This window comes from Uloborus diversus, chromosome 1 (genome assembly GCF_026930045.1).
Source record: "Uloborus diversus isolate 005 chromosome 1, Udiv.v.3.1, whole genome shotgun sequence".
Classification (NCBI taxonomy): domain Eukaryota; kingdom Metazoa; phylum Arthropoda; class Arachnida; order Araneae; family Uloboridae; genus Uloborus; species Uloborus diversus.
The window spans coordinates 246268606-246292581 of NC_072731.1; the positions used below are offsets into that span (position 1 = coordinate 246268606).

The following is a 23976-nucleotide window of genomic DNA, read 5'->3' on the forward strand; positions in this document are numbered from 1 at the left end:
TGAGTACCACTTGGTACCCTTCCAAATCCTATGCACACCACGAACGATAGAAATAATATTTTCACAGCAATTATATTTAGGTGAAATCAGATGAATCTAAGATTTTTCTTTAATAACTTTAATTACAACTATAACGAGCTGATGTGTGCATCACATGACTTCCTTTTCTTCCAATTTAATGTCATTTTCTCATTTTTGGGAGTTTTAATATGATTCAATAGTTCACTCTCTAAATATCGCCAACAGTGGCCAAATTGAAAACAGATTTTTTTTTTAAAAAAAATCGCCAAATTTGTCGCCAAGTTGCCAACAAAACTTGGTGACCAAAAGACTGGCGATATATCGCCAAGTGTCCGCCAAATTATAACACCACGTGAGTTTACATCGAAATTAACAATGATTCCCCCCCCTCAAAAAAGGGGCAAAAGACCCCCTTTGAAGCATACGAATGCAACCAAAAAGGAAGGTGCACAACTAGACCCCACTAGGAGTCTATGTACCAAATTTCAACTTTCTAGGACATTCCGTTCTTGAGTTATGCGACACACATACACACATACGCACATACGTACATACAGACGTCACGAGAAAACTCGTTGTAATTAACTCGGGGATCGTCAAAATGGATATTTCGGGTGTCTGTACGTTCCTAGACATATATCCCCGTGTGGTCAGGTTGAAAAAAAAACTCAACATTCATTTGGGGGGTGAGCAAAATGGAAATTAAGGTCGATTTTTTGGGTGAAAATTTTTTCGCGAACTCAATTCTTCCTTTTTTGTAAAATTAAGTAAAAATGTTACAGAGCGATCTTCACTAGCGATTCGCAGACCACATGAAAATTGTACGCGGACCACTAGTGGTCCACGAACCACAGGTTGAAAATCACTGCTCTAGACTATCGTAACTCAGCTTTTAATCTATGTAATCTCCTTTTCTCTGGTGTTTCAAAATAAATATTATTAACGCTGGGTAATTAAAAGTACACTGATGGACAAGACTACTGTTAGATTTTGCGGGGTTAGTGGCGAAAGTATATATGACTCCTTTAAAATAGAAAATAAATAAATAAAAATGAAGAGAACTGAGATTAAAATCAAAGTACTCAAGTAATAAAGATATGAATTTTCTTTACTAATAAAAATAGGTTCATTTACTTCGTCTTATGATAAAAACCAGTAAAAGATTGTGACGGCTACAGAGAGAGAGAGAGAGAGAGGGGGGGGGGGAGAAGCAGAACAATACTCCAGTACTGCTTTTCTGGTTCGTATTTTCTTTTCACATAAATTGTGTTTTCATTTCAATTTTGCCTTGTGTGTGTGAGAGAGAGAAAGAGAGAGAGAGAGCATTAAGAATTCTCTACAAGGATTTTCTTTTTTTTATGGGAGGGGGTTTTTCCCCAGGAATTTTCAATTACTTTGCTGTTACACTTTGCTCTCAAAGTCGATTAAGTTAATCTATCTCGCTCTTAAATTCCAGAAGTATTTATCTCATATGTGCCCGCAGACCTTTTGTCTTCTTGTAGCTTTTCCCCTTCCGAAACCGGATATTTTATTCAATTTGAAATCAAAATTTTAAATCCAGGCCATAAAAAGAAAAAAAATTGTAAACAGTTTTGCTCTGCGTAATTATTAGTTTGGAACGCGTTCTACTTTTCATGATATTTTAAATAGTTCTCGCTTTATCCCTCTCTCTCTCTCTCTCATAGTGGAGTGTGAGAGAGAGAGGGGGGGGGAGACAAAACAAAAGCTCTTAGGACTCGAACCGTTGCTCTGCTCTGCCTACAACACGCAACACGTGGCATAGAAATTTTTTTGTAAATTCAGAATTATCATATGTCGGAATGTTAAGTGAATTTATTAACTAGGTTTTCTTGGAGTGTTGTTAAACGGCTCAGAAAAAGAGAAAACTGAAAAGGAAGGAAAATGCCTAAGAACTCCAAATTAGAATGGATGAAATAATAAGGATATTAAAATTGTTTGTCAATCTCGATTTGCTGCTTACTTCCTAATCCAGACTAGAAACAAATGTGGATATGAATAGATCTTAAAGCAAATTATTTTTTTAGCTTCTGACGGTAAATAATTCTTTTAAGTTGAACTTTTAAAAAATTGTTACTATGATAATTTTAAATGCATTAAAAATAGCACGTAATAGCACACGATAAAAATTTTAACCTCGCATGAGCGCATATAAAAGGTCATTTATTTACTGAATCCTTTACAAGACAATGGGCAGAAATACGTATCTAGGATTTTCTTTCTTTCTTTCTTTCTTAACCCCCGACAAACAATGGAAGGGGGTTATAAGTTTGACGTGTCTGTGCATCTGTGTGTCTGTCTGTGGCACTCTAGCGCCTAAACGAATGGACTGATTTTGAAAAAAAAAAAAAAAAATTGTTCGAAAGGAGACTTGTTCGAGAGTGTTCTTAGCTAGGTTGCATCTTTGGATGACATTAATTAACGAAGATATTAATTAAAAACCTCTAAAAAAGTTTTTCGCGATTTTTGCAGAGAAAACATAGTTGAAAATTAAAAAATTTAATACCAAAATTAAGAGAATTGCTTTCCGCGTCTGATAGAATGTGTTTGGATTTTCCATTTTTCTTAAAATTCTAATTATAACTTTTTTAAGCAGATTTTAAACACGGCTAAGCCTTATTCACGCGATTGATAACCGAATTCATTGTTGGCTGACAAGGAAATCAAAAACAATGATTTAAAATTTTTATCTGTTGCCAGTTTGTATTTAATAGCAAATAAAATACTTGACATTGATTTTCAATATTATAAGGCTTTTAAAAGGATTTTCAACTTACCCTCTTGATCCTCTTCTTTCCGACTCAGTCGGGGGGTTTTAAAATTTTTAATTTTATCGTTATTGCTCAATGCGTGAAATTATTCCTGTGTCATTTTTCAGAGAAATAAAACTTATTTTTTTGAAAATACGAGGTTCAGGAGTGAGATTCATTCGTGAAATATGAAATATAAGCGGATAGTGAAGACCACAATTCAGTTCTTTTAGGAAACTAACTTTCTAGGGATGAAACGAAAAATGACAGAGAAAGAAGAGGTGCAAACTTTTTTTTTTTTTTTTTCAAAGGCTTCTTTATTTTCCCCCTATTTTCTACTGAAGAAAAATTTTGTATTTGCAATTCAAAATCGGAATATACGCTGATTTTCAAAACGTGAAATGCGCTGGTAGGAGTAATAAAAATTAAAAATATCTCTTGCAATTGATAATAAGTTCCAAAAAAATGTTAGCAGATTCTTCATTTTAAATTTTTCAAAGGAGAAAGCATATACTCAATATAATCATATTGCATTGAAAAACTGCAACACAAACATAAGTAAATACAGTAGAACCTCTGAATAAGGGATAATAAGGGTCTGATATTTTTGCCCCTTAAATAGAGGAAGGTGTCCCTTGTTTGGAGGTACATATATGAATTGATGCCTGCGGTTGTACAAAGTATAGTATCATAATAAACACAAACTATTAACATTTAAGATTAAATATTGAAAATGTTATGTGCTAAATAAAAGTCAAAGTTAACCAAATAAAAATTAAAATTTAAACATAATTTGAGTAGAATCAAAGTTACGTAATTTAAAGAAATAATTTTGAAGTAATTTGTTTTATGAAATTGCTTCATGTCATATAATAAATTAACAATGCAATACAATGTAAATATCAGTGTGATCAGATTTCAAGTTGAAAAAAAAATTGTCATGGGTAGAGAGAGTACCATCTGTCGGAGTATGAATAAATGGCTGAAAGGGAAAAGCAGGAATGTAAATCTAAGCAAGAATTTTGAAATACATATAGGTGGCTTTGCATGTTGCTATCAAGATAAAGTTTTACCAGTTAATTTTCAGACAAATAAGAACCTTTATTTCAATGAAATCAATTTGTATGCATTTATACATCAATAACTGCAATTTTTCTCTGTGACTTTCCATTAGATAGAGTGTCCCCTAATCAGAGGTAAATTTTTCGGTCGGTCGACGGTGATGCTGCAGAGGGTGCTGGCGGGAAAATAAAATGATAGGACCTCAAAACAGTCAAGTGAGAACAATAAGCAATCGTGATTGCTCAAAAAAATGCTAATTAATGTAGTACTAACGGATAAAAAAGGTCTTTTAAAGGGACAACTATGATTTAAACATGAAAATGATAGCATTTAAGCGAGATTAGACATGTTGGCATTTATAATAAGAAACAGTTGTTATATTGCTCCTCCCTTAGTTGCTTATTTCGATACTGCACGCTTTTCCTATCTCTCCCGAAAACTCAAAGTGACAAATATCGTTGATTTAAATTAAAATTGTATAAAAGTAATAAGATATATTTTCTTCTTCTTCTTTTAAATTCCTAAGCTTGTTTCGCAGTAAAAGGTATCAAACCAAAAAAAGCATGTTCATTCTTGATTACAATACTCAAAAATTGCAGTTGATTTTAACATCTGTATATTTAGGTTTATTCTAAAGTAGCAAGTAAAAGTTAAATTATAAATTTAAGAGAAGAAGTAGGTGGTATACGACTTTGTACGAATAGCGTTTACTATAACCGCGTATATTTCTTTTTCTCTTAATATTTAATTGAATTTTTATTGGTTTCCTTAAAATAAATGTAAATATAAAGCTGTAAAGATCAACTGCAATTTCTGAGTGTTGTTATCAAGAAATCATATACTTTTTCCTTTCATACTTTTTAGAGGGATCCAATCTTATAAAAAGTCTTTGGAATATACAAAAGTTTTTACATCTCATTTTCAAATTTTTTTCGATTTGAAATTTATATGAAGCGAACCTTTTTAGAATTTAAAACATATTTATCTGTTACCAATCCTTATAAAAAATATTAAATTTAAAAAGCGATACTCACTTTCGTTCAAAAACATAATGCACGTAAAGAGAGGTAAGCTTGTATGTACTTCCAATCTGCTCTAAATATTGCAATTTTTTTTCGCTCGAATTTAAAAATAGTTTTCAACAAGTGTATAGCAAACCAAGAAGCCTTTTTAACTGATGAATTCGACTTTAAAAAACATCCGATGCCTGTATTATTTGAAAAGTTTCAACTATCTAAAACTCACAAATATATTATTCCTTAAGTTGAGCCTTGAAATTAGTTTGCTTACTATATTAACAAAACTTACTTTGTAATTACTAACTTACTATTATATTATTCATTGTTTTTGTCAACAACTACAAAGCTGAACCGACAGGCATTATGACAGCGTAAGTAACTTAAGGAATAGTCTTTAAAAAAATTTCTCTTTCTTTTTCTTATTTTTTACTCAATGAACAAAGCAGTGAACGTTTCCTACTCGTCTGAATTCGCCATAGTTAAAGTTGATTTAATAATAATATTAATTACTATAATAATAATAATAATAGTACCAATAATAACAATGATTATTATTATTATTATAGTAATTATTATTATTATTATTATAACAATAATAGTAATAATAACATTAACAATAATAATTTTATTTATTTGTTTTTTAAATCAATTACTTTAGTAATTTTTTTCAGTTGTTCATTAAAAAGTCTCTCTAATAATAAAAAAAAATCCTTCAAGGTACACATATCGTACGCTTGTACATTATATGAATGTATATTTCTTCTAACCTCGATTAGAATGCACTTTCAGAAAAATCTTCATTTTCTTTGTCTCCCGATAAGTGCGATATAACAATTTTCTTAATTCTGATTTTTCTTTTTTTTTTTTTTCCCCATGACCGTGTGCAGCGATGGAAGGTTCTGTGACCTTCTAAAAAGTCCCTCTTCGGAAAATTTTGCTGACGATTAGGCAAATATTGAGACAATATTTGCAACATTGGGATTATTTTTTTTTCTCCTTTTTAGCTCTTTAAATATATTTTTAATGATACCTAATTTTGTTATTATTTGTTGTCATCTATATATGATCATACGTGCATTGGGCTTGGTTATGCTCGTACTCTATCATTCTGTTAAATTGGGAGTTTCATTCCGCAAATTAAGAATCCTCCCCTCCCCCCTTTCCCCAAAAAGTTTTAATTCGGGGCACCTTGACCATGTTACAGCGGAATTTCAAATACTTATCTGTATTTTATGTCCATAAATCAATCCACACACATTTATGGATTCTTATTCAATTTCTGAGGTAAAAAAAAAAAACGCGTTCCCAGTCCACGCATAGTACGCTGTCAAATTCTACGAGACACACCTCCAGCGTCCAAAGCGACGATTGGTCAACGAGCACCTGTATTGCTGACGTCAGGATCTGGTTTTCTATTTTCAGGCCATGTCATTATTCTGCATCAGAAAAAGAGGAAGCGGTGTCTGGCAGGTGTTCGTAAACGCGGAAAATTGGACATTAAAGCTGAGTTACGACGTGGAATTCCTTGCAAATGTATCATTTTTAACAGGTTGATTGGAGAGAGATTTCTGATTTCATTAAAAGAAGTAGGTGATTTTTTCACTAAATAGCCAAACGACTCCAGTTTGTAAATGTGAAACAAGCACATGTTATGCTTAGTTTCTAATCCAGAGCAATTCAATTGTTTGTTTTATTTGTTCTGTTTACCTTTTTTATAACTTTTTAATTATCAATTGAATGATCTTGCTAGAAACGAGTTTTTTGACAGCAAGCTGTGGTGCATTATGCACTATGCAGATTTTTTTTTTCTGGAATCCACATCTTTAAAATATTCTAACGCATATTGATTAAGAGATTCCTTATATATATATATATATATATATATATATATATATATATATATATATATATATATATATCGTTAAATCGAAGAGCATAGACAAGACATTTAATACAATCAAATACGGACCAGGGAAATGTATTATTAAATTTAGGAAATCGTTAAATCGAAAATATACTTATATATACAGTTAAAATTAAAGTACAGACAAACTTCTACACATTATAGTTTTTAAATATAATTGTGTTTTCTTATTATACGGGAGAAAAAGAGTGTTGAAAATCGATTTTAAATCATGCATCTTATTTTATAAAAGTATCGATGGTTTTGCTTTGTTTTATTCTATATTTCTATTTAATAATAAATATAGTTATGTTATACAGAACTATTTTCTTGGATAATTAATTTATCATGCTGTGTTTCTCATTTGGATTAAAGAAACTGATACAACAAAAATAATGTTAAGTAACTTTGAGCTTGAGAAATGTAATTAAAACCTAAAAACTGTTTTAAAAATCTTATTTTCACTAAATAATTTTAACGTGCCACTTGAAACATACTGATAACTGATTAACATTGTACAGAATTAAATTTTCTGGTCATTTAACAAGATAATTTGATTGAAAGGATATTCTGCCAAATTAAAGCAATCAAAATCAGCAGATTTCCGAGAATTTTTTTTTTTTTTTGGTATTTCTCTGGAAGAAATAAAAAAGTTGTTTTGTTATTTTTTTTAAATTAAAATTTCTGAAGTGATATAGATTTTTTAGAAAACTTAAAGTGTTAAACAGTTTAAATTATGCAACACACAAATTACTTAGACACTTTTTTTACTTTTTTTTTTAACTATGCAGCACGCTTTTTTTCCCTCCTCAACATAAATATCTATAAAAATTTTAATTAAAAAAATAGCCCTGCTGTTTTAAAACTGCCAATGAGTTTTTCCTGTTCAAAAAATAATAATAAAATCATCATTCAACCATTTATTTTAGGTAGGATGTGAGTTTTGTAAATTGCTAAATCAATATTTTGACAGATTTTTTTTTTCATCTGTTAACAGTGAAATTTTTGAATTGAAAGTTACTTTCTTTTTTCTCCTTGTTTTAAATACAAGTTTGTCGCATGACTTCATACAAATATGTGAGAAATATAATATACTCACATTTTTAAAAATTTCTTCATTATTTCCACCAACTGATATTTTTAATGTACTAATTTTGTCCTGTGTATACATTTACAGCTTATGTGAGAAAGGTATCAAAGAAGAAAAAACTTAGATGAAAATTGGTGAATGAAATAGAGATGAAATACAGGAAAATTGAATCATTGTACAGCTTGCAGAATCAAAGTTTTCATGTAGGATACCGAACATAAAAGAAAAGCATTTAAAGAAAACAAAAAGCACTAGAATGTAAATATTATAAATTTGTGATTACATTATTTCGTGCTAAAAAACTAAAAAAAATCAATTTTTCCGAGTAAAAACCAACGATTGGTCTCAATTTTAGATAAACAGAAAAGTAGGAATAATACAGTATTTCACCAAATACATGCAAGTTTATTCAATACTAGTGGCACTCGCACGGCTTTGCCCGTAGTAGAAAATTAAAAGGTCCTTAGGTTCGGCTGTATATTTACAAAAAATTTATGATTAATTTCCGATTGGCTTGCCCATCTTACGGTTCCACGTTATGATAACTTGGTAATTTACTCGTTCATCTTATGATAATTTTGCTCGGGGAAAATGTTCTTAAAATTGGAATAGAAAAAGAACAAAATCCAATTTTCAAAAAATCGCTTCGAGGTGCACACCCCTATGCTACACACTAATTCTGTGAAAAATTTCCTAAAAATCGGCCGTACGGTTTAGGCGCTATGCACGTCACAGAGATCCTGACAGACAGAGATCTGGACAGAGAGACTTTCAGCTTTATTATTAGTAAAGATTATTTGTTTCCGACATGCGTGCAATATGCCACCCAAAGGGGAAAAAAAAGTTTTAATTGCATTTATCGAGGCGTATAAACATCATTATTTCAATATCTTGGAAATAACCAAACATGAACTGTAAATTTAACAGCAGTATTCCTCCTGAAATGCATGTAACTTAAGGATATATCAACATCAACACAAGAATGATGACGGCATAAGTGAAGTTTTTACACACTGATACTAATTTTTGGAATTAGTTGAGTACTTCGTGTAAAGTATGTTTCATTTGTTTTAAAACAAATGAAAAAGTGCATGTATGACTTATGCTTTGTTATCTTTTTTTTTTTTTTTTGAGCAATCACGATTGCTTATTGCTTTCATTTGACTCTTTTGATGTCTTATGATTTTATTTTCCCACCAGCACCCTCTGCAGCATCACTGTCGACCGGCTCCTCACGATGCTGCACCTATAGCGAAAGCCGTCTCCAGGTTGCATCCATATCCTACACACACGCGCATACATACACAACTACACACACATACAGATACACACAAACACATACACACACATACACCTACTCACACATACACAAACACATACACACACGCATACATACAGACACCTACACATGCACACACACACACACAAAAATACCTACACATTCATTCCTGCACACAGACACAAACACATATGCCTACACACACATGCACATACCCCGCCCCCACGCACACAAACACTCATACACACAACTACTCACACACTCATGCCTGGACAGACACAAACACACATGCCTACACACATACACATACCCCTACACACAAACACACATACCCCCACACACAAACACACACGCCTACATACACACACACACTCGTGATTGCGAAAAACATAATTTGAATTCAAGATGACGAAATCCAAATTATTATTTTTTTTTTAATTTTTTAATTTCTGTTTTTAGATATGTTAAAAGTTTCAACACAACTTCGCAAGTTTGGTTCAAGATGCTCCTTGTTCAACCAGCTATATTGGTTAGAACCTTTTAGTTCCTGCACCAGATTTTCAAGCTCAAAATCCAAAAGATCACCACGTGTATTGATAACAGGTAATTATTTACAGCAATGTTTCAAATTAGTGTATATTTTTTCAATCATATTGACAGTATTCAAGCCATAATTTTAGTTTTTACCTTTAGGAAGCTTAGGACAATTAGGTACCGGCTTAGCAAAGAAACTCAGGTAATACTAGTAGATTGTTACGGATTCGTGATTAAAATGTACAATTTATGTTGAAATATGTTTAAAAACTGTTTTGGTAACTTTAGAAATCAAAGAAAAATTGTTTTTACAAATCAAGAGAGGTACTATCACTTCTCTTAATTTATAAAAACACTTTAAAATCACTCTGTATGTTGTTTTTATTTAATACCGAATGCTCCTATATTTCCTTTTCCTACAGGGCCCGTTATGGCGCCGAAAACGTCATTATGTCAGACATCATAAGAGCGCCTCAAGATATACTGGATGCAGGTATATCTTTCAAATGCATACTAAAATAAAAAAGAAAAAAAAATTAAATAAAAACAAAAAAAAAAAAAAAAAAAAAAAACCCGACTGCGTAAAAACTAATAAGAAAAAAATATACGCCCAGTAATTTATAATTTTATTAAGTATTACTGAATAACTACTCCATTGAAATAGTTTTATAATCGATACTCATATAAGATAAAGCATAAATTCAAAAGCAGAATAGAAGGATCAACAGTCGGGGTCCATTTAAATTTTACGGGGTTCCTTGACTGGTCAAAAAGGAATAGGCCCCGACTGTTGATCCTTCTATTCTGCTTTTGAATTTATGCTTTGTCTTATGTGTGTATCGATTATAAAACTATTTCAATGGAGTAGTTATTCAGTAATACTTAATAAAATCCTTAACTACTGGGCGTATATTTTTTTCTTTTTAGTTTTTTAAGTTTTTACGCAGTCGGGTTTTTTGTTTTGTTTAATAATTATTTTTTATTTTACCCTTTTTAGTTAATTTTCATTGACTTATTACCCGCGTTGTGGGTAAAAAGCCCGTCAAGAAAGTACACGTTGCGAAATTCAGTTCCCTGAATCACGACAAAAACAAATGCAACTTGTTAGTGATGAAAACCGAATTAGTAGACTTTCTTTCTTTTGGTGCTTATTGCACGGGTTTATTTTGATGAGGACTACAACCTGAGTGTCTTGTCATTGTTACGCATAATATATTTTTTATTGCAGTACAGATTACATATAAGAACACATGAAAGAATTTACATCAGAAAGAGGGGAAAGTACATCCGGAGCAAAGGTGTCTTGATCCACCGCCTCAAGTGGGAGAAGCCATCGCTCAGACCACTCGGCCACTGAGACCCTAATTAGTAGACTTAGTAAACAAAAAATTCAGGCAGTGAAAACTACCTGCATTTGTCGCACGCAGGTAGCGTGCGACACAGTGTGCGACACCCAGCGTGCGCCGATCCCAAACTGGCAAAATGGCAACTGGTTTTTGAAATGGTACTTTTGATTACTGTCATGTGTTTAGTGACACTTCCAAGGTTAAGACAAATCGATTGACGTAAGAATTACCAAAATTGGTCAAGGCGTTTAGCCTGTAGAACGCCACATAGGAACAGACATACATACATAGGCTGATAAACACATTACCCTCCTTTGCGTCGCGCACGCGCAGTCGGGTAAAAAAAAAAAAAAAAAAAAAAAAAAAAAAAAAAAAACATTCTCACACTTGTGTAATTCTTCCTTAATATCTTTACAGGACCCTACATTTACGCAGATATCCTCGATTTTAAAAATCTTCAAGAAATTGTTGTGAACTACAGGATTGATTGGCTTGTACATTTTAGTGCTCTATTAAGTGCTATAGGAGAAGACAATGTTCCTTTGGCAATGAGAGTAAATATTGAAGGACTGCACAATGTTATGGAATTGGCCAAACAGTACAGGATGAGAATTTTTGTGCCAAGTACAATAGGAGCTTTTGGGCCAGATTCGCCAAGAAATCCTACACCAGATTTATGCGTACAGAGGCCTAGGACTATCTATGGAGTGTCTAAAGTACATGCTGAATTATTGGGAGAAGTAAGTTTGGGTGCGTTTTTTTCCCTTATTTTTTAATACTTAATTTCAAAAGTTTAGGTCAAAAGCAGCTCAGTCTATACTTTAAAAATTTCAAAAAATGACACAAAAACATTCATATGTTCAGGCTTTTTTTTCTTAAAAAGAAAATCTTTCATTTATTTATTTATCAAATTTTCCTTTTTAATGCAGTTTTTGACCTAATTGAACTACATGCTATCCTAAACACTTTCTAGCACGATATTAGCCCCAAGAAGTATCAAAGTACAGGAAAAATAGCTTTTGGAAAGTCCTGGATTAAACTGGATTTGGTGCTTAAATCCTGATTTTCCTTTTTAGCCTACTTTCCCAGTATAAGTCAGAAAAAGAAGAAAAAAGCATGAAAGAAGGCTTAATAAATCTCAAAAAGATCGCGAAAAACAAAAAAAAAAAGTTAAAAATAAATAAAATAATTAAATAAATATCGAAAAATTAAAAATTGGAAAGTAGGGTATTGAGATGGGGGAAAATGTCTGTCAGTCTGTCTGTCCCCCCTAATAACTTTTGAATGAATAGTCCGATTCGAACAAACTTTTTTTTGTTCGAAAGATCTCGGCGAGGACACCTCATTTACACATTTCACTTTTTGATTTGAATTATTTTTTGTTCAATTTTGAACAGTTCAAAAAAACTAAACATTAGCGCCTACGAGGAAATTCAAGGCGATTCCGAACTGTGAGGCGAATTTGCTTCAAACAAACTTTGTAGGAAAAAGCTTTTGATGAAAAACTTGTATATAAAATATCTTTTTGATTAGAACAATTTTTCCTTTCAATTTTGAACAGTTCAAATCCCTTAACATTAGCGCCTACGGGGAAACTGAAACTCAAAGTAGATTCCGTACTTGAAGGCGGATTTATTTCAAACAAATTTTGTTGGAAATAGCTCTTGACGCCAAACTCCAGACTCCGACTCCGAGAATTTAGGAGCACCTGACTCCGAATCCGACTCCTGTCCCCGACAATTAATCGGACTCTGACTGTCCGACTTCGACTCTGACTTTGTAGCTTTGGTAAAAATTTATACACGGAGGACAAATGACTGACTCCGATTATTGGATATTCGTCTCCGACTCCTTTATCTCAAAATGAGATTGACTTCGACTCCGACTCCGCAGCTATGGTTTTAACTGTGAAATATTTATTGTTGATAGGACTTGTTTTTATTTTCACGCTAAAGTTTTAATTTAGGTATTCAATTTTCGGCGAATAAACTCGAAGTCATTTATGTTTCTACATAAAGATATGCGCAGACGATTTTTTTTTTTTTTGACAGTGAAAAGTATTTCTAAGTTGACATTTTATTGTTTTTATTTATTATTTTGGTAAGTGCATTGATTCATTTAAAAAAAAAAAAAAATTAGCATCAGGGGAAAAAGAAACGATTTTTTTTAATACTATGTGATGTATTTATTTTAATGAGCTTATTAATTTTAATTATTATTTTTTCGTTTTGAAAGCTGGTAAAGAATTGTTTTTAATGGAAAAGAGTGTATTAGCTGCTTTGTTTAAAAGGTGCTGCTATTTTATTTGTTCGTTTTTTAAATTTATTTATTTATTTATTTTTTTTTTACGCATCTAATTTTTTTAGATGAGTGATGAATATTTTATTCCTAGAAGTTAGCTTAAAATATTATAAAAATATGTTTGAAACAATTTGCGATTTTAGCTATTTTTGAGAATATTCATTAGGTACTAGAAAGTAGTATGGGTATACGGGAAAGTAGGCTCGTATAGTTCTAGACAGAACTTCTTGTTATAAATTATGCTCGTAATTTACTAGTATTTTTTTAATTCATTAATTATTTTTAAGTTTATTTGTTTTTGATATTATTTCGCTTAAAGTATTTGATACTGTTCAAGTTTGATATGATACATAAAGGAAATTTAAGTTAATAATAAGTTGTCATCTATAACTAGGCTTATTTTATTAAATGCAGTTATTTTTCAGAAACCAATTTCTGAGTTAAAATAAGAAATACCAACGTCAAATCGCAATTCGACGTTGTTATTTCTTATTTTACTTCTTATGCACAAAGGCCAAACCAATGGTCTAACTAATTTCTGAATATTTGGCTCCAAATTTGTGACATTTTCATTAATCGTGCTTCTCAATCATTTTGAAACATCAAACAAAAAACGGGCCACGGTCACACAGATCAGCTACGCAAGCCGGATGTGGTCCACGGGCCGTAGGTTGGGCCCCACAGGATTAAGGAAATGTCATCGATATTTGTCTTTTGAAAAATCAAGTATCAATGCATGCAAAGAAGAAAGTCTGCCTTTCTTTTTTAGTAAAAAAAAATTTGAATATTGGGTTAGGAAAGGTAGAAATTTTTGTCTAACCCTCCACCACTTTTCCAGACAGCGATTTAATTCAAACAAACCATTTTTTGCCCAAAATAACTCGTCGGAACATTTTTATTTCAGGTTGCTTTTTCGATTCGCAAATTTTTCCGTTCAATTTTGAAGTCCGAAAGCTCATGGAGCAAATTCGAATCCCATAATACGTCCTGATTTAACAAAAAATTGCTTCTAACAAACTTTATGCAAAAAGCACATGACGCTGAATATCAGCAAACTTTCTTTTTTTTTTTTTTTTTTTTTTTTTGACACAGAACTCATTAGTCAAAGGCTGTGAACTTCTCCAAGTGAGATTTATTCGGATTTTTATATCCCGAAGCAAATAACGAACTGATGAAGAAATTCCTTGCTGCCCCGAAGCACATATTTGCAGTTTTATGACAATAAAAAATTAACTAAATTAAAAATAATGTACCAAAATCAGTACTTGATATTTTCTTAACAATCATAGTAAAATGAGAAAAAAATTTCATATTCAAACATAATTTTAGCAATCTGTAAAAACTTCATTTGTGACTAGCATTTCTGAGCAATTTTAAAAAAAAATACTAATGCCAGTCAACGTGCTACCAAGAACCTGTTGCAGCACAAGAATTAAACTAACTGAAAAGTTGCTAAAAAATGTATTTTTTTATTTTTAGTATTACCATTACAAATATGGACTGGACTTCAGGTGCCTGCGGTTTCCGGGAGTGATATCAGCAGACACAGCACCGGGCGGTGGTACAACAGGTATTTGGTGTTCACTACACGTGATCCTTATCCTGTCCATACTGTATTAACCTTTTTTGAGCAATCACGATTGCTTATTGTTCTCACTTGACAGTTTTGAATTCCTATGATTTTATTTTCCCGCCAGCACCCTCTGCCAGCACCACCGTCGCGTCGACCGGCCTCACGATGCTGCTCCTCTTGCGAAAACCGTCTTCAGGTTGCGTCCATATCCTACGCACACACACACACGCCTACACACACATACACACACTCATGCCTGCACACAGACACAAACACGTATGCCTACACACACACACACATACACACACTCATGCCTGCACACAGACACAAACACATATGTCTACATACACACACACACACACACACATACACACACTCATGCCTGCGCACAGACACAAACACACACTCCTACACACACACATACACACACTCATGCCTGCACACAGACACAAACACATATGCCTACATACACACCCACACACACACACACACGAACGCCTACACACACGCGCGCGCGTACACACACAACACGCCCCCCCCCCCATACATACATACACACATACACACGCACCCACACACATGCGCCTACACAAACACACACACACGCGCATTCATACACAGACACACACACTCGTGATTGCGAAAATCATAATTTGAATTCAAGATGCCAAAAATTCAAATTAATATAATTATTTTTTCTCTCTTTTTTTTAAATGCCGAACTTGATTTGCTGCTTGCAAGTAATATGAAATTTACTAAAATTTTAAAATTTGACACATTTTTTTATACATTGAAAAAAATAAACAAATACAACAGTTGAGGCAGTGGGACACAAAGGGATGTAAGCGCACGTTTCAGTTTTGAGGTAAAACGAGTTTGAAGTTTAGGAGCTATTGCCACTTTCTCTTACTCCAAAACAGAGGAGAGGTTCTCCCAGCATTTTTACTGGTTTTCTCCAAATTTTTAATTTTGACCTTAGCATCTTGCATCCCCTTTCTTTTCACTGCCTCAGTTTAAAAAGAATGTTTGACCTCATACATAATCTAGTTCTTTTTGAAGTAAAACTAGAGTATGTGAAAATGTGAACAACAACTTTAAAAAAACGCATTATTTTGCAGAACAAAATTGCATACATTTGTTTTGGGGTTGCAATGCAAAACCAAACACGTGTTTATGAAAACCAGCAAACACGTATGTAATCTTTGCTCAGTTTGTGTTTTTTCAACATTGTTTGTCACACTTTTACTTTTCAGCCCAAACTTGTATTTTTTTATTTCATACTAAACTATGATTGAAAACTTTCTTATTCGTCATCTTTCATAAGTAATACGATTATTTTCAGGTGAAATAACTGTTGGTTAAATGAGATCTACAAATTATATACGCTATAAGTTTAGAAAATAACAGAATCTGAGGTAATCTAACGTTTATTTCGAAAGAAGTAAATTATCTTCTGAAATAAAGCAAAATAAAATAGATATTTAATGAAATAATTAAGTAATTGAAATAAGTTGCATAAATAAACAAAAACCGCGTTTGATGATATGAAACATTTGAAGAAGTTGATTAGTGCATTTGACTCGTTTAACGTTGCCCACCTATTGCTGCTGTTAGATATTTAAATAGAGTAATGACGAATGCTTAAGTCCTATTTCTGCAATAGACTAGGTCCTTTACATGAAATACACCACCAGCTCAGTCATTTCCAGCTGAGGACTGCAGTTTCGAGCTTATTAGCACTCAGCAGCCCGGCATACGAAGTGACTGAGCTGGTGATGGAAAACCTCTTAAGGAAGCCATGAGTGCCAAACAAATTGGTAGCTAATATAGGATTAGCACAGACCAAATGAGTTGAGTGCTAATAAGCACGAAACTGCAGTCCTCAGCTACAAATGACTGAGCTGGCGGTGTATTTCATGTATTTCTGCTTTAGCCCTGGGCTAATGGGCGGTAATTTACTGAATACAGGTTTTTTAGTTTCAAGTTTTGTTTAAGTATGTCTCCGGTAGCTTATACACTGTTAAAATCATCTGTTCAGAAATAAAAACATTTATCTTCTCATTTTGTCCAAGCAGTTTTGAATTAGAAGTAAGTAAATGTCAAATTTAAATTAAATAAGCAGACTATCTCAAAAATAACGCATGCGTAGAAAGGAAAGCGGGAGTTGAATGTCTCACTGTTTCTCACTGCAGACTTCCGACTGTTGTGAAAATATTTTTAGCTCTCAGTTTAAAGATTAACTGAGCTTATTTATAAAGTGTATCGGCTTCAGCTCGATTACGGCCCGTACGAACTGTTAAAGCTCCCAAAGGGAGCCAAGGACTACTTAGCTTTGCAAGAATTACAGGCGAGAAAAATACCATACTCACGAACGGTACACAACATTTGCTTATTTTTGAGACATTCTTATTCTCAAACCAATTCGACATGTTCTCATTTTTTAAACCGCCCAATTCTCAGAAATGATACCGTCTGTGCTTAGGTCTGAATAGAACGGTATTTCAAAAATGAGAACATGGTGAATCGTTTCTGAGAAGAGGGTATATTTCAAAACTAAGAGCTCTTGCTATTCAATTCTAAGCTAAATTGTCAAATTGTCTCGGAGACATTTTGAACAAGCGATATTCTCAAAAATAAGCGATTTTGTCTCAATGTTCAGAAATCTGTTTTAGTATAGAACTAAACACCGGTAAAATTTATTGATTTCCTCATCTTTTCTTTTCTCAGTTTATTACAGCTTTACTTTTGATCAACTATTTTGTATGTTTGATCAAGCCTGACAACACCAGATTAAAAAAAAATTTTGAAAGAAAAATCATAATAAATCATTTAAAAAAATCAGTAAAAAAATCAATTTTAAAAAGAAAAAAAAAGAAAGAATGTTATGATCTGTGCTTGAACCTCCAATTTTTCCTTTCGCTACAAAATAAATAAATGAATAAATAAACAAATAAAATGGAAAAAAAAATAAATATGTGTTTTTTAAAATGTTGTGTCTGTTGTTTGGGGTTTTTTTAAAAAACATTTATTGAGAAAATTTCATGCAAATACAGTTTTTGTTTCATTTTCCGATGCTTAATATCCTTAAAAAAGGGGAGGGGTGTTCAAACCTAAACAGCTTGACAAATTTAACTAACTAAATGAAATAAAATAAAAATTAAAATTTATAACGATTTTTTTTCTGGTTGCAGATTATGCAGTTTTAATATTTCATGAAGCACTAAGGAATGGATTCTTTGAATGTTACTTGGAGAAAGATACAAAGCTTCCAATGATGTACATTGAAGATTGCCTGAGATCTTTAATTGAATTAATGGAATCTCCTTCTGAAAAGCTTAAACTGAGGACTTATAACGTTGGTGCAATTAGTTTTACTCCTGAAGAACTAGTAACCGCATTACTGAAGCATGTACCAAATCTGAAAGTGGTTTACAAACCAGATAGTCGTCAAAAAATCGGTAAGCAAATGCAAATGTCGTATTATGTGATTAGGGGGCCATTCACTAATTACGTACGTAAGGGTCCCGAGGGGGAAGGGGGATTAGAAAAATCTCTACTACCCTCTTTTTTTAGGGGGGGGGGGGTCAAACCCATTCTTACGTAATACCTTCCAAGTCGATATTTCACATTAGAAATCGCGCGGTCAAGTGGTTTGGCAGGGATCATATTTCATTTGCGTCTGGAAGGTAAACGAGCTGATGTGTGCATCACATGACTTCCTTTTACTCTAATTTTAATGTCATTTTCTCATTATTGGCAATTTTAATGTAATTCAATAGCTTACTCTCTAAATATATCACTAATGGCCAAATTAAAACCAGATTTTAAAAAAAACGCCAAATTTGTCGCCAAGTTTGTGACAAACTTGGCGACCAAAAGACTGGGGATATATCGCCAAGTGTCCGCCAAATTATAACACCACTTGAGTATACATCGAAATTAACAATGATTTCCCCCCAAAAAGGGGCAAGAGACCCCTTTAAAAACACCCGAAAGCAACCAAAAGGGGAGGTGCACAACTAGACCCCACAAGGAGTCTACGTACCAAATTTCAACTTCTAGGACATACCGTTCTTGAGTTATGTGACATACATACGTATATAAGCACATACATACATACGTACATACGGACGTCACGAGAAGAGTCGTTGTAATTAACTCGGGGAATGTCAAAACGGATATTTCGAATGTTTGTGCGTTCTTAGACACTTATCCGCGTGTGATTGAAAAAAAAACAACTCAACATTAATTCGGGGGTGAGCAAAATGGAAATTAAGGCCGAATTTTACGTGAAATTTTTTTCGCGAATACAATACTTCCTTTTTTGTAAAAGGAAGTAAAAACGTATTAGGATGAGCTGTTTTTTATTTGTTAAACAAAGAATGAATGAATCGCACTATGTATGGCATGTTTTATTTTTAATTAATGTCACATCATTTTCAAAAAATGTCGAAAAAACATTCAGTCTAGATTTCAACTTTTTACAAAATATTTCTTTACACAAAAAAGTTTAGTTTAATAATAGTGAATTTAATAACGATTCCAGTTATGCGGATTCATTTTATTATTTTGAAAAACGAAATGGAATTGTACTTAAAAATAGGACAGAGGGATTTGAAAACTTATGTGCCCTTATATGGGTGGAGAGGGGTCAAAAATTGCCAAAATCAAGCTTACATAATTAATAAATGGCCCCTTATATCCTTTCTGAACAGTTTATCTATTTATTTGTTTTGGAGAAAAGTTTTCTTTCTTTCTTTTTCTGTTGCTATACAGTAGAGGTTTCTAACCTGTGGGTCCCTAAATGCTGTTACGAAGCATTTGGTATGGGGTCACGACATTTTCCCTACTTTTTAAATGCATTACATTACTTTTTTTTTCTTTTTTTTGCAAACTATTACATAAGAATAAAAGTAACATTGTTTTCGTTTTCCTTTGTAGCGGCGTTAATGGGGTTGTTTCCTTTAGTCAAAAGTACTACTTTTAGTCACTGACATTGATAAAATGAGCAAAAAAAAAAAAAAAAAAAACATAGACCCAAAAAATATTTTTATTTTCCCAACGGTTATTTTTTAATTATTTTTTTTAAATGTCCGATTTTTCAAACAAGGCGTGGTCTTGATGACGTCACAAATGATGCATTTTGGCGCATCTTTCTACCACGTTCCACGTTATGATAAACAACAAGCGAATCAAATATTGCGCTCTACGCTTGCTATCAACCCTATCGTTGCCAATACACGTGAGTAAAGATGCGAATTAAATATTTTGCTCTGTGAATGGCTACACCGAATGGCATTTCATCATTTGTGATGTCATCGGCAAGATTTGTAAACAATGAAAGCGCATCGGTTAAAGTAATTTTTTTTTAAATATTAAACTTAAATAACATATTTAAAAAGTGATCAGATCCTATGTTTTTAAGCATGCTCTTTCAGAAAAAAATACTTTAAAATTTTGCAAACGGGCCCATTGCGGTTACTTTCATTAAAAGAATTATATTGTTTAAAAAATTGTCTTTCAGTTCCCTTTCATTAATAATCAATTTTATTATGCGTTACTTTTCTCTAACTTATGAAATCTAACTTTTTATGGTGCGTATTTACCTCAAATGCATGGTAAATCAGGAAATCAATATTTCAGCGTAAATTGGTAGGTTTGATTTTTTTTTTTTTTTTTGGCGCAAGAGCCTTAATAGGCTATACTGTAAACTGGGGCTACTTGAACCCATGAGAAAAGTGTCTAAAATCCTCCTAGTCCTATAAAACTCAATGTATAGAATGAAAAAACTTTCTCCATGACAGGTAGCAGTACTAGGTAGAGGCTGGAGCATGAAACGAAGTTTCTGCTATTCCCGCCTTTTACTGATTGAGGTTATGATTGCAAGTTGTCTAAACAGTTGTTTTCAGTGTCTGCAAACTTTCACATGTAAGTTCATGGAAACATTTAATATTATCAAGGTAAAGACAGTTTTATGTTTGTATTCTATTTCTTAATAAAATAACAGTGTTTCAAGGTTATAGCTATATAATTAACACAGTAACTAATATAAGTTAGTAAGAGTGCCCTGTTTGCCTTAAAATGGGGCTACTTGAACGCAGCTTTCAAACAGCCCCAAACCACATTTCATCACTAAATAATGTTAAGTAAGGTTTGTAATCTTTTAAAATAAAGGAGTTGGTTACTATTTATACCCGTTTTTTGCAGATCTGGGGATAAAAAGGGTTCGAAAGTGAAAGAGAACCCCTTGAAGTAGAAAATAATGCAGACTATTAAGAGGAAAAATTACAATTGTGTCCAGATTTAATTAATTCCGAAGAAATTTTTAGAGAGTGGCATCAGCCCATTTTGCCTTTAGCATATCAACTCTAAAAAGGAAATTAAAACAAGCCTGGGCATCCTGTAGTATTTAGTAGGAATTGAACAAAAAACTCAATATTAATTCGGGGGTGAGCAAAATGGAACTTAAGGCCGAAATTTGAGTGAAATTTTTTTCGCGAATATAATACCGTAAACGCGGGATACTTTGGCCCAGAATTTTTAATTTTCTTATTATTTTCTCATTAATTTTGTGACTATTCATATTTCTAAACTGTGGAAACTTGTTTTACACAACCAGAGGTCCCTTAATTTAATTTTTGAACAGTGATCAGTTTATTTCCAAACATTTTTACCCTTTATTAGTGTTTTCATTTGGGCCAATGTTACCCTTGCGTTTGGATTACTTTGGCCCAAAGTGGTTTTCTCTATTTAAAATCGTTGTAGAACTAATCAGAGTCAAAGAAAGACGTGTGTTCGTGCGAAAAACTATTTAATTGAATGTAAAATACATTTAAAAGAAGTTTGAGTCACACATATTTGTTTTAAGGAAAATTATCATTATCACTTTTTTTTAAAATGTGTGTGTGCATACCTGGTTATTGTCCTAGAAATTAAGGACAGAGTACAGTCATCTTTTCATCAGTTTTGGAGGTTGAATAATTTTACTAAGACAGCACCATTCGTAAAACAAAATATCCTAAATTTTCGGTCACTTAAATAACTTTTTGGTGGACTCCATTTTGCTCTTAACGTTCGCTCCTTCTTCTCTCGTATCAACAGTTATCTTTGAAAAATTGAGCTCATTCCATTCTACAATAATAGAATTACATAAACATTCCAATAAATTTAACAATATTTGTAATATATAGATGCATTGGGTAAACATGTTTCTAAACTTCCTGCAACTTTTAACTCATCTTCATCTTCCATAATGAAAGCCATGTAACTGAGCCCTGATCAATTGAGTCTGAAATCTCTCTATTTACTCGTTGCCGAGAATTCCAGGGTTTTTGAGCAATCACGATTGCTTATTGTTCTCACTTGACTGTTTTGATGTCCTTTGATTTTATTTTCCCACCGCCACCCTCCGCACCATCACCGTCAACCAGCTCCTCACGATGCTGCTCCTATAGCGAAAGCCGTCTCCAGGTTGCATCCATGTCCTACACACACGCGCATACATACACAACTACACACACACACACACATACATTTATACACACAACTACCCACACACACGCATACATAGAGACACCTACACACACAATCACATACACCTACATACATACACATACACACAACTACCCACATATTCATGCATGCACACAGACACAAACACATATGCCTACATACACATACCCCCTACACACAAACACACACGCCTACATACAAACACTCGTGATTGCGAAAAACATAATTTGAATTCAAGAGGTCAAAATTCAAATTAATTTTCTTTTTTTTTTTTGTGTGTGTGTGTGTTTTTCCGGTTCAGATTCTTAATTTTAGCTATTCTTTACTTTTCTAAATTTCTCAGGTTTTTATGCTGGGCCAAAGTAGGTCGTAATTTTAGGAAAAGAGATATGTTGTCATTGTTATTGTTTAAAACCTACACAGAAATGAGGAGTACAACTATACTACGGCATAGAGTATTAAATAGTGCTCGTAAATATATGTACTTAAAAAACTCTTAGCTGTTGTAGAACTGCTTTTACATGGGGAAGTTTGAGAGGTTATGAAAGCATATGATAGCATAAGGAATGCAGAACCACTATTGTTGCTTCTTGAGCAGAGATAGAACTGCTTCATATGCATAACTGAGTGCTTGGGGATGCTCTCTAGTAGAATATGTCAAAATATGTTGAAAAAAATGCGCCCTGAAGGATGATAGAGGACGTTGTATCTTTTTATCTGTTTGGGTCAAAGAAGGACCCTAAGGTCAAAGTAGATCGCCTTTACGGTACTTCCTTTTAAAAAAAAGGAAGTATTGTATTCGCAAAAAAAATTTCGATCAAAAATCGGCCTTGATTTCCATTTTTCTCACCCCCGAATGAATGTTGAGTTTTTTTTTTCCGACCCGACCACACGTGGATATATGCCTAGGAATGTACAGACATCCGAAATATCCATTTTGACAACCCCCGAGTTAATTACAACAAATTTTCTCGTGACGTCCGTATGTATGTAGGTGCGTATGTATCTCGCATAACGCAAAAACGGTATGTCCTAGAAAGTTGAAATTTTGGTACATAGACTCCTACTGGGATCTAGTTGTGCATCTTCCCTTTTGGTTCCATTCGGATATTTCTAAAGGGGTCTTTTGCCTCTTTTTGGGGGGAAATCATTGTTAATTCAAGTTGTATTGTAATTTGTCAAACACTTGGCGATATATCACCAGTCTTTTGGTAGCCAAGTTTTGTCGCCAACTTGGCGACAAATTTGGCAGATTTTTTTTAATATTTTTAATTTGGTTTTAATTTGGCCACTGTTGGTGATATTTAGAGAGTAAACAATTGAATCACATTAAAATTGTCAATAATGGGTAAATGGCATTAAATTGGAGTAAAAGGAAGTCATGTGATGCATACATCAACTCGTTTGTAAAAGTAAAAAAAATTGACAGTAAAAACAAGACGCACTTGAATCTTCAAAGTTGGTGAGTTGGTTTCTGTTGACGGGCTTGTGAGTAGACTTAATTACGGTTGACGATATTTGGGTACCCTACCATACACATAACTCAGAATTAATACAGAAGTACATAC

At 33.0% G+C, this 23976-nt stretch overlaps 2 protein-coding genes across 2 annotated transcripts in view; one reads left to right on the plus strand and one right to left on the minus strand.

Moving 5' to 3' along the window:
* LOC129219757 (serine/threonine-protein kinase dyf-5-like) overlaps positions 1-5347 on the minus strand; it is a 12072-nt gene extending 6725 nt beyond the window's left edge. The window contains 1 exon segment of the mRNA XM_054854054.1: positions 5331-5347. Within this exon segment, the coding sequence (XP_054710029.1) occupies positions 5331-5347 (17 nt within the window).
* Positions 5348-6320: 973 nt separating this feature from the next.
* LOC129226505 (L-threonine 3-dehydrogenase, mitochondrial-like) overlaps positions 6321-23976 on the plus strand; it is a 33264-nt gene continuing 15608 nt past the window's right edge. Inside the window, exons 1-7 of the mRNA XM_054861119.1 lie at positions 6321-6456; positions 9602-9745; positions 9836-9878; positions 10099-10169; positions 11440-11762; positions 14803-14893; positions 18088-18354. Coding sequence (XP_054717094.1) covers positions 9604-9745; positions 9836-9878; positions 10099-10169; positions 11440-11762; positions 14803-14893; positions 18088-18354 — 937 coding nt within the window. The 5' untranslated portion in view covers positions 6321-6456; positions 9602-9603. The remainder of the gene's footprint in view (positions 6457-9601; positions 9746-9835; positions 9879-10098; positions 10170-11439; positions 11763-14802; positions 14894-18087; positions 18355-23976) is intronic.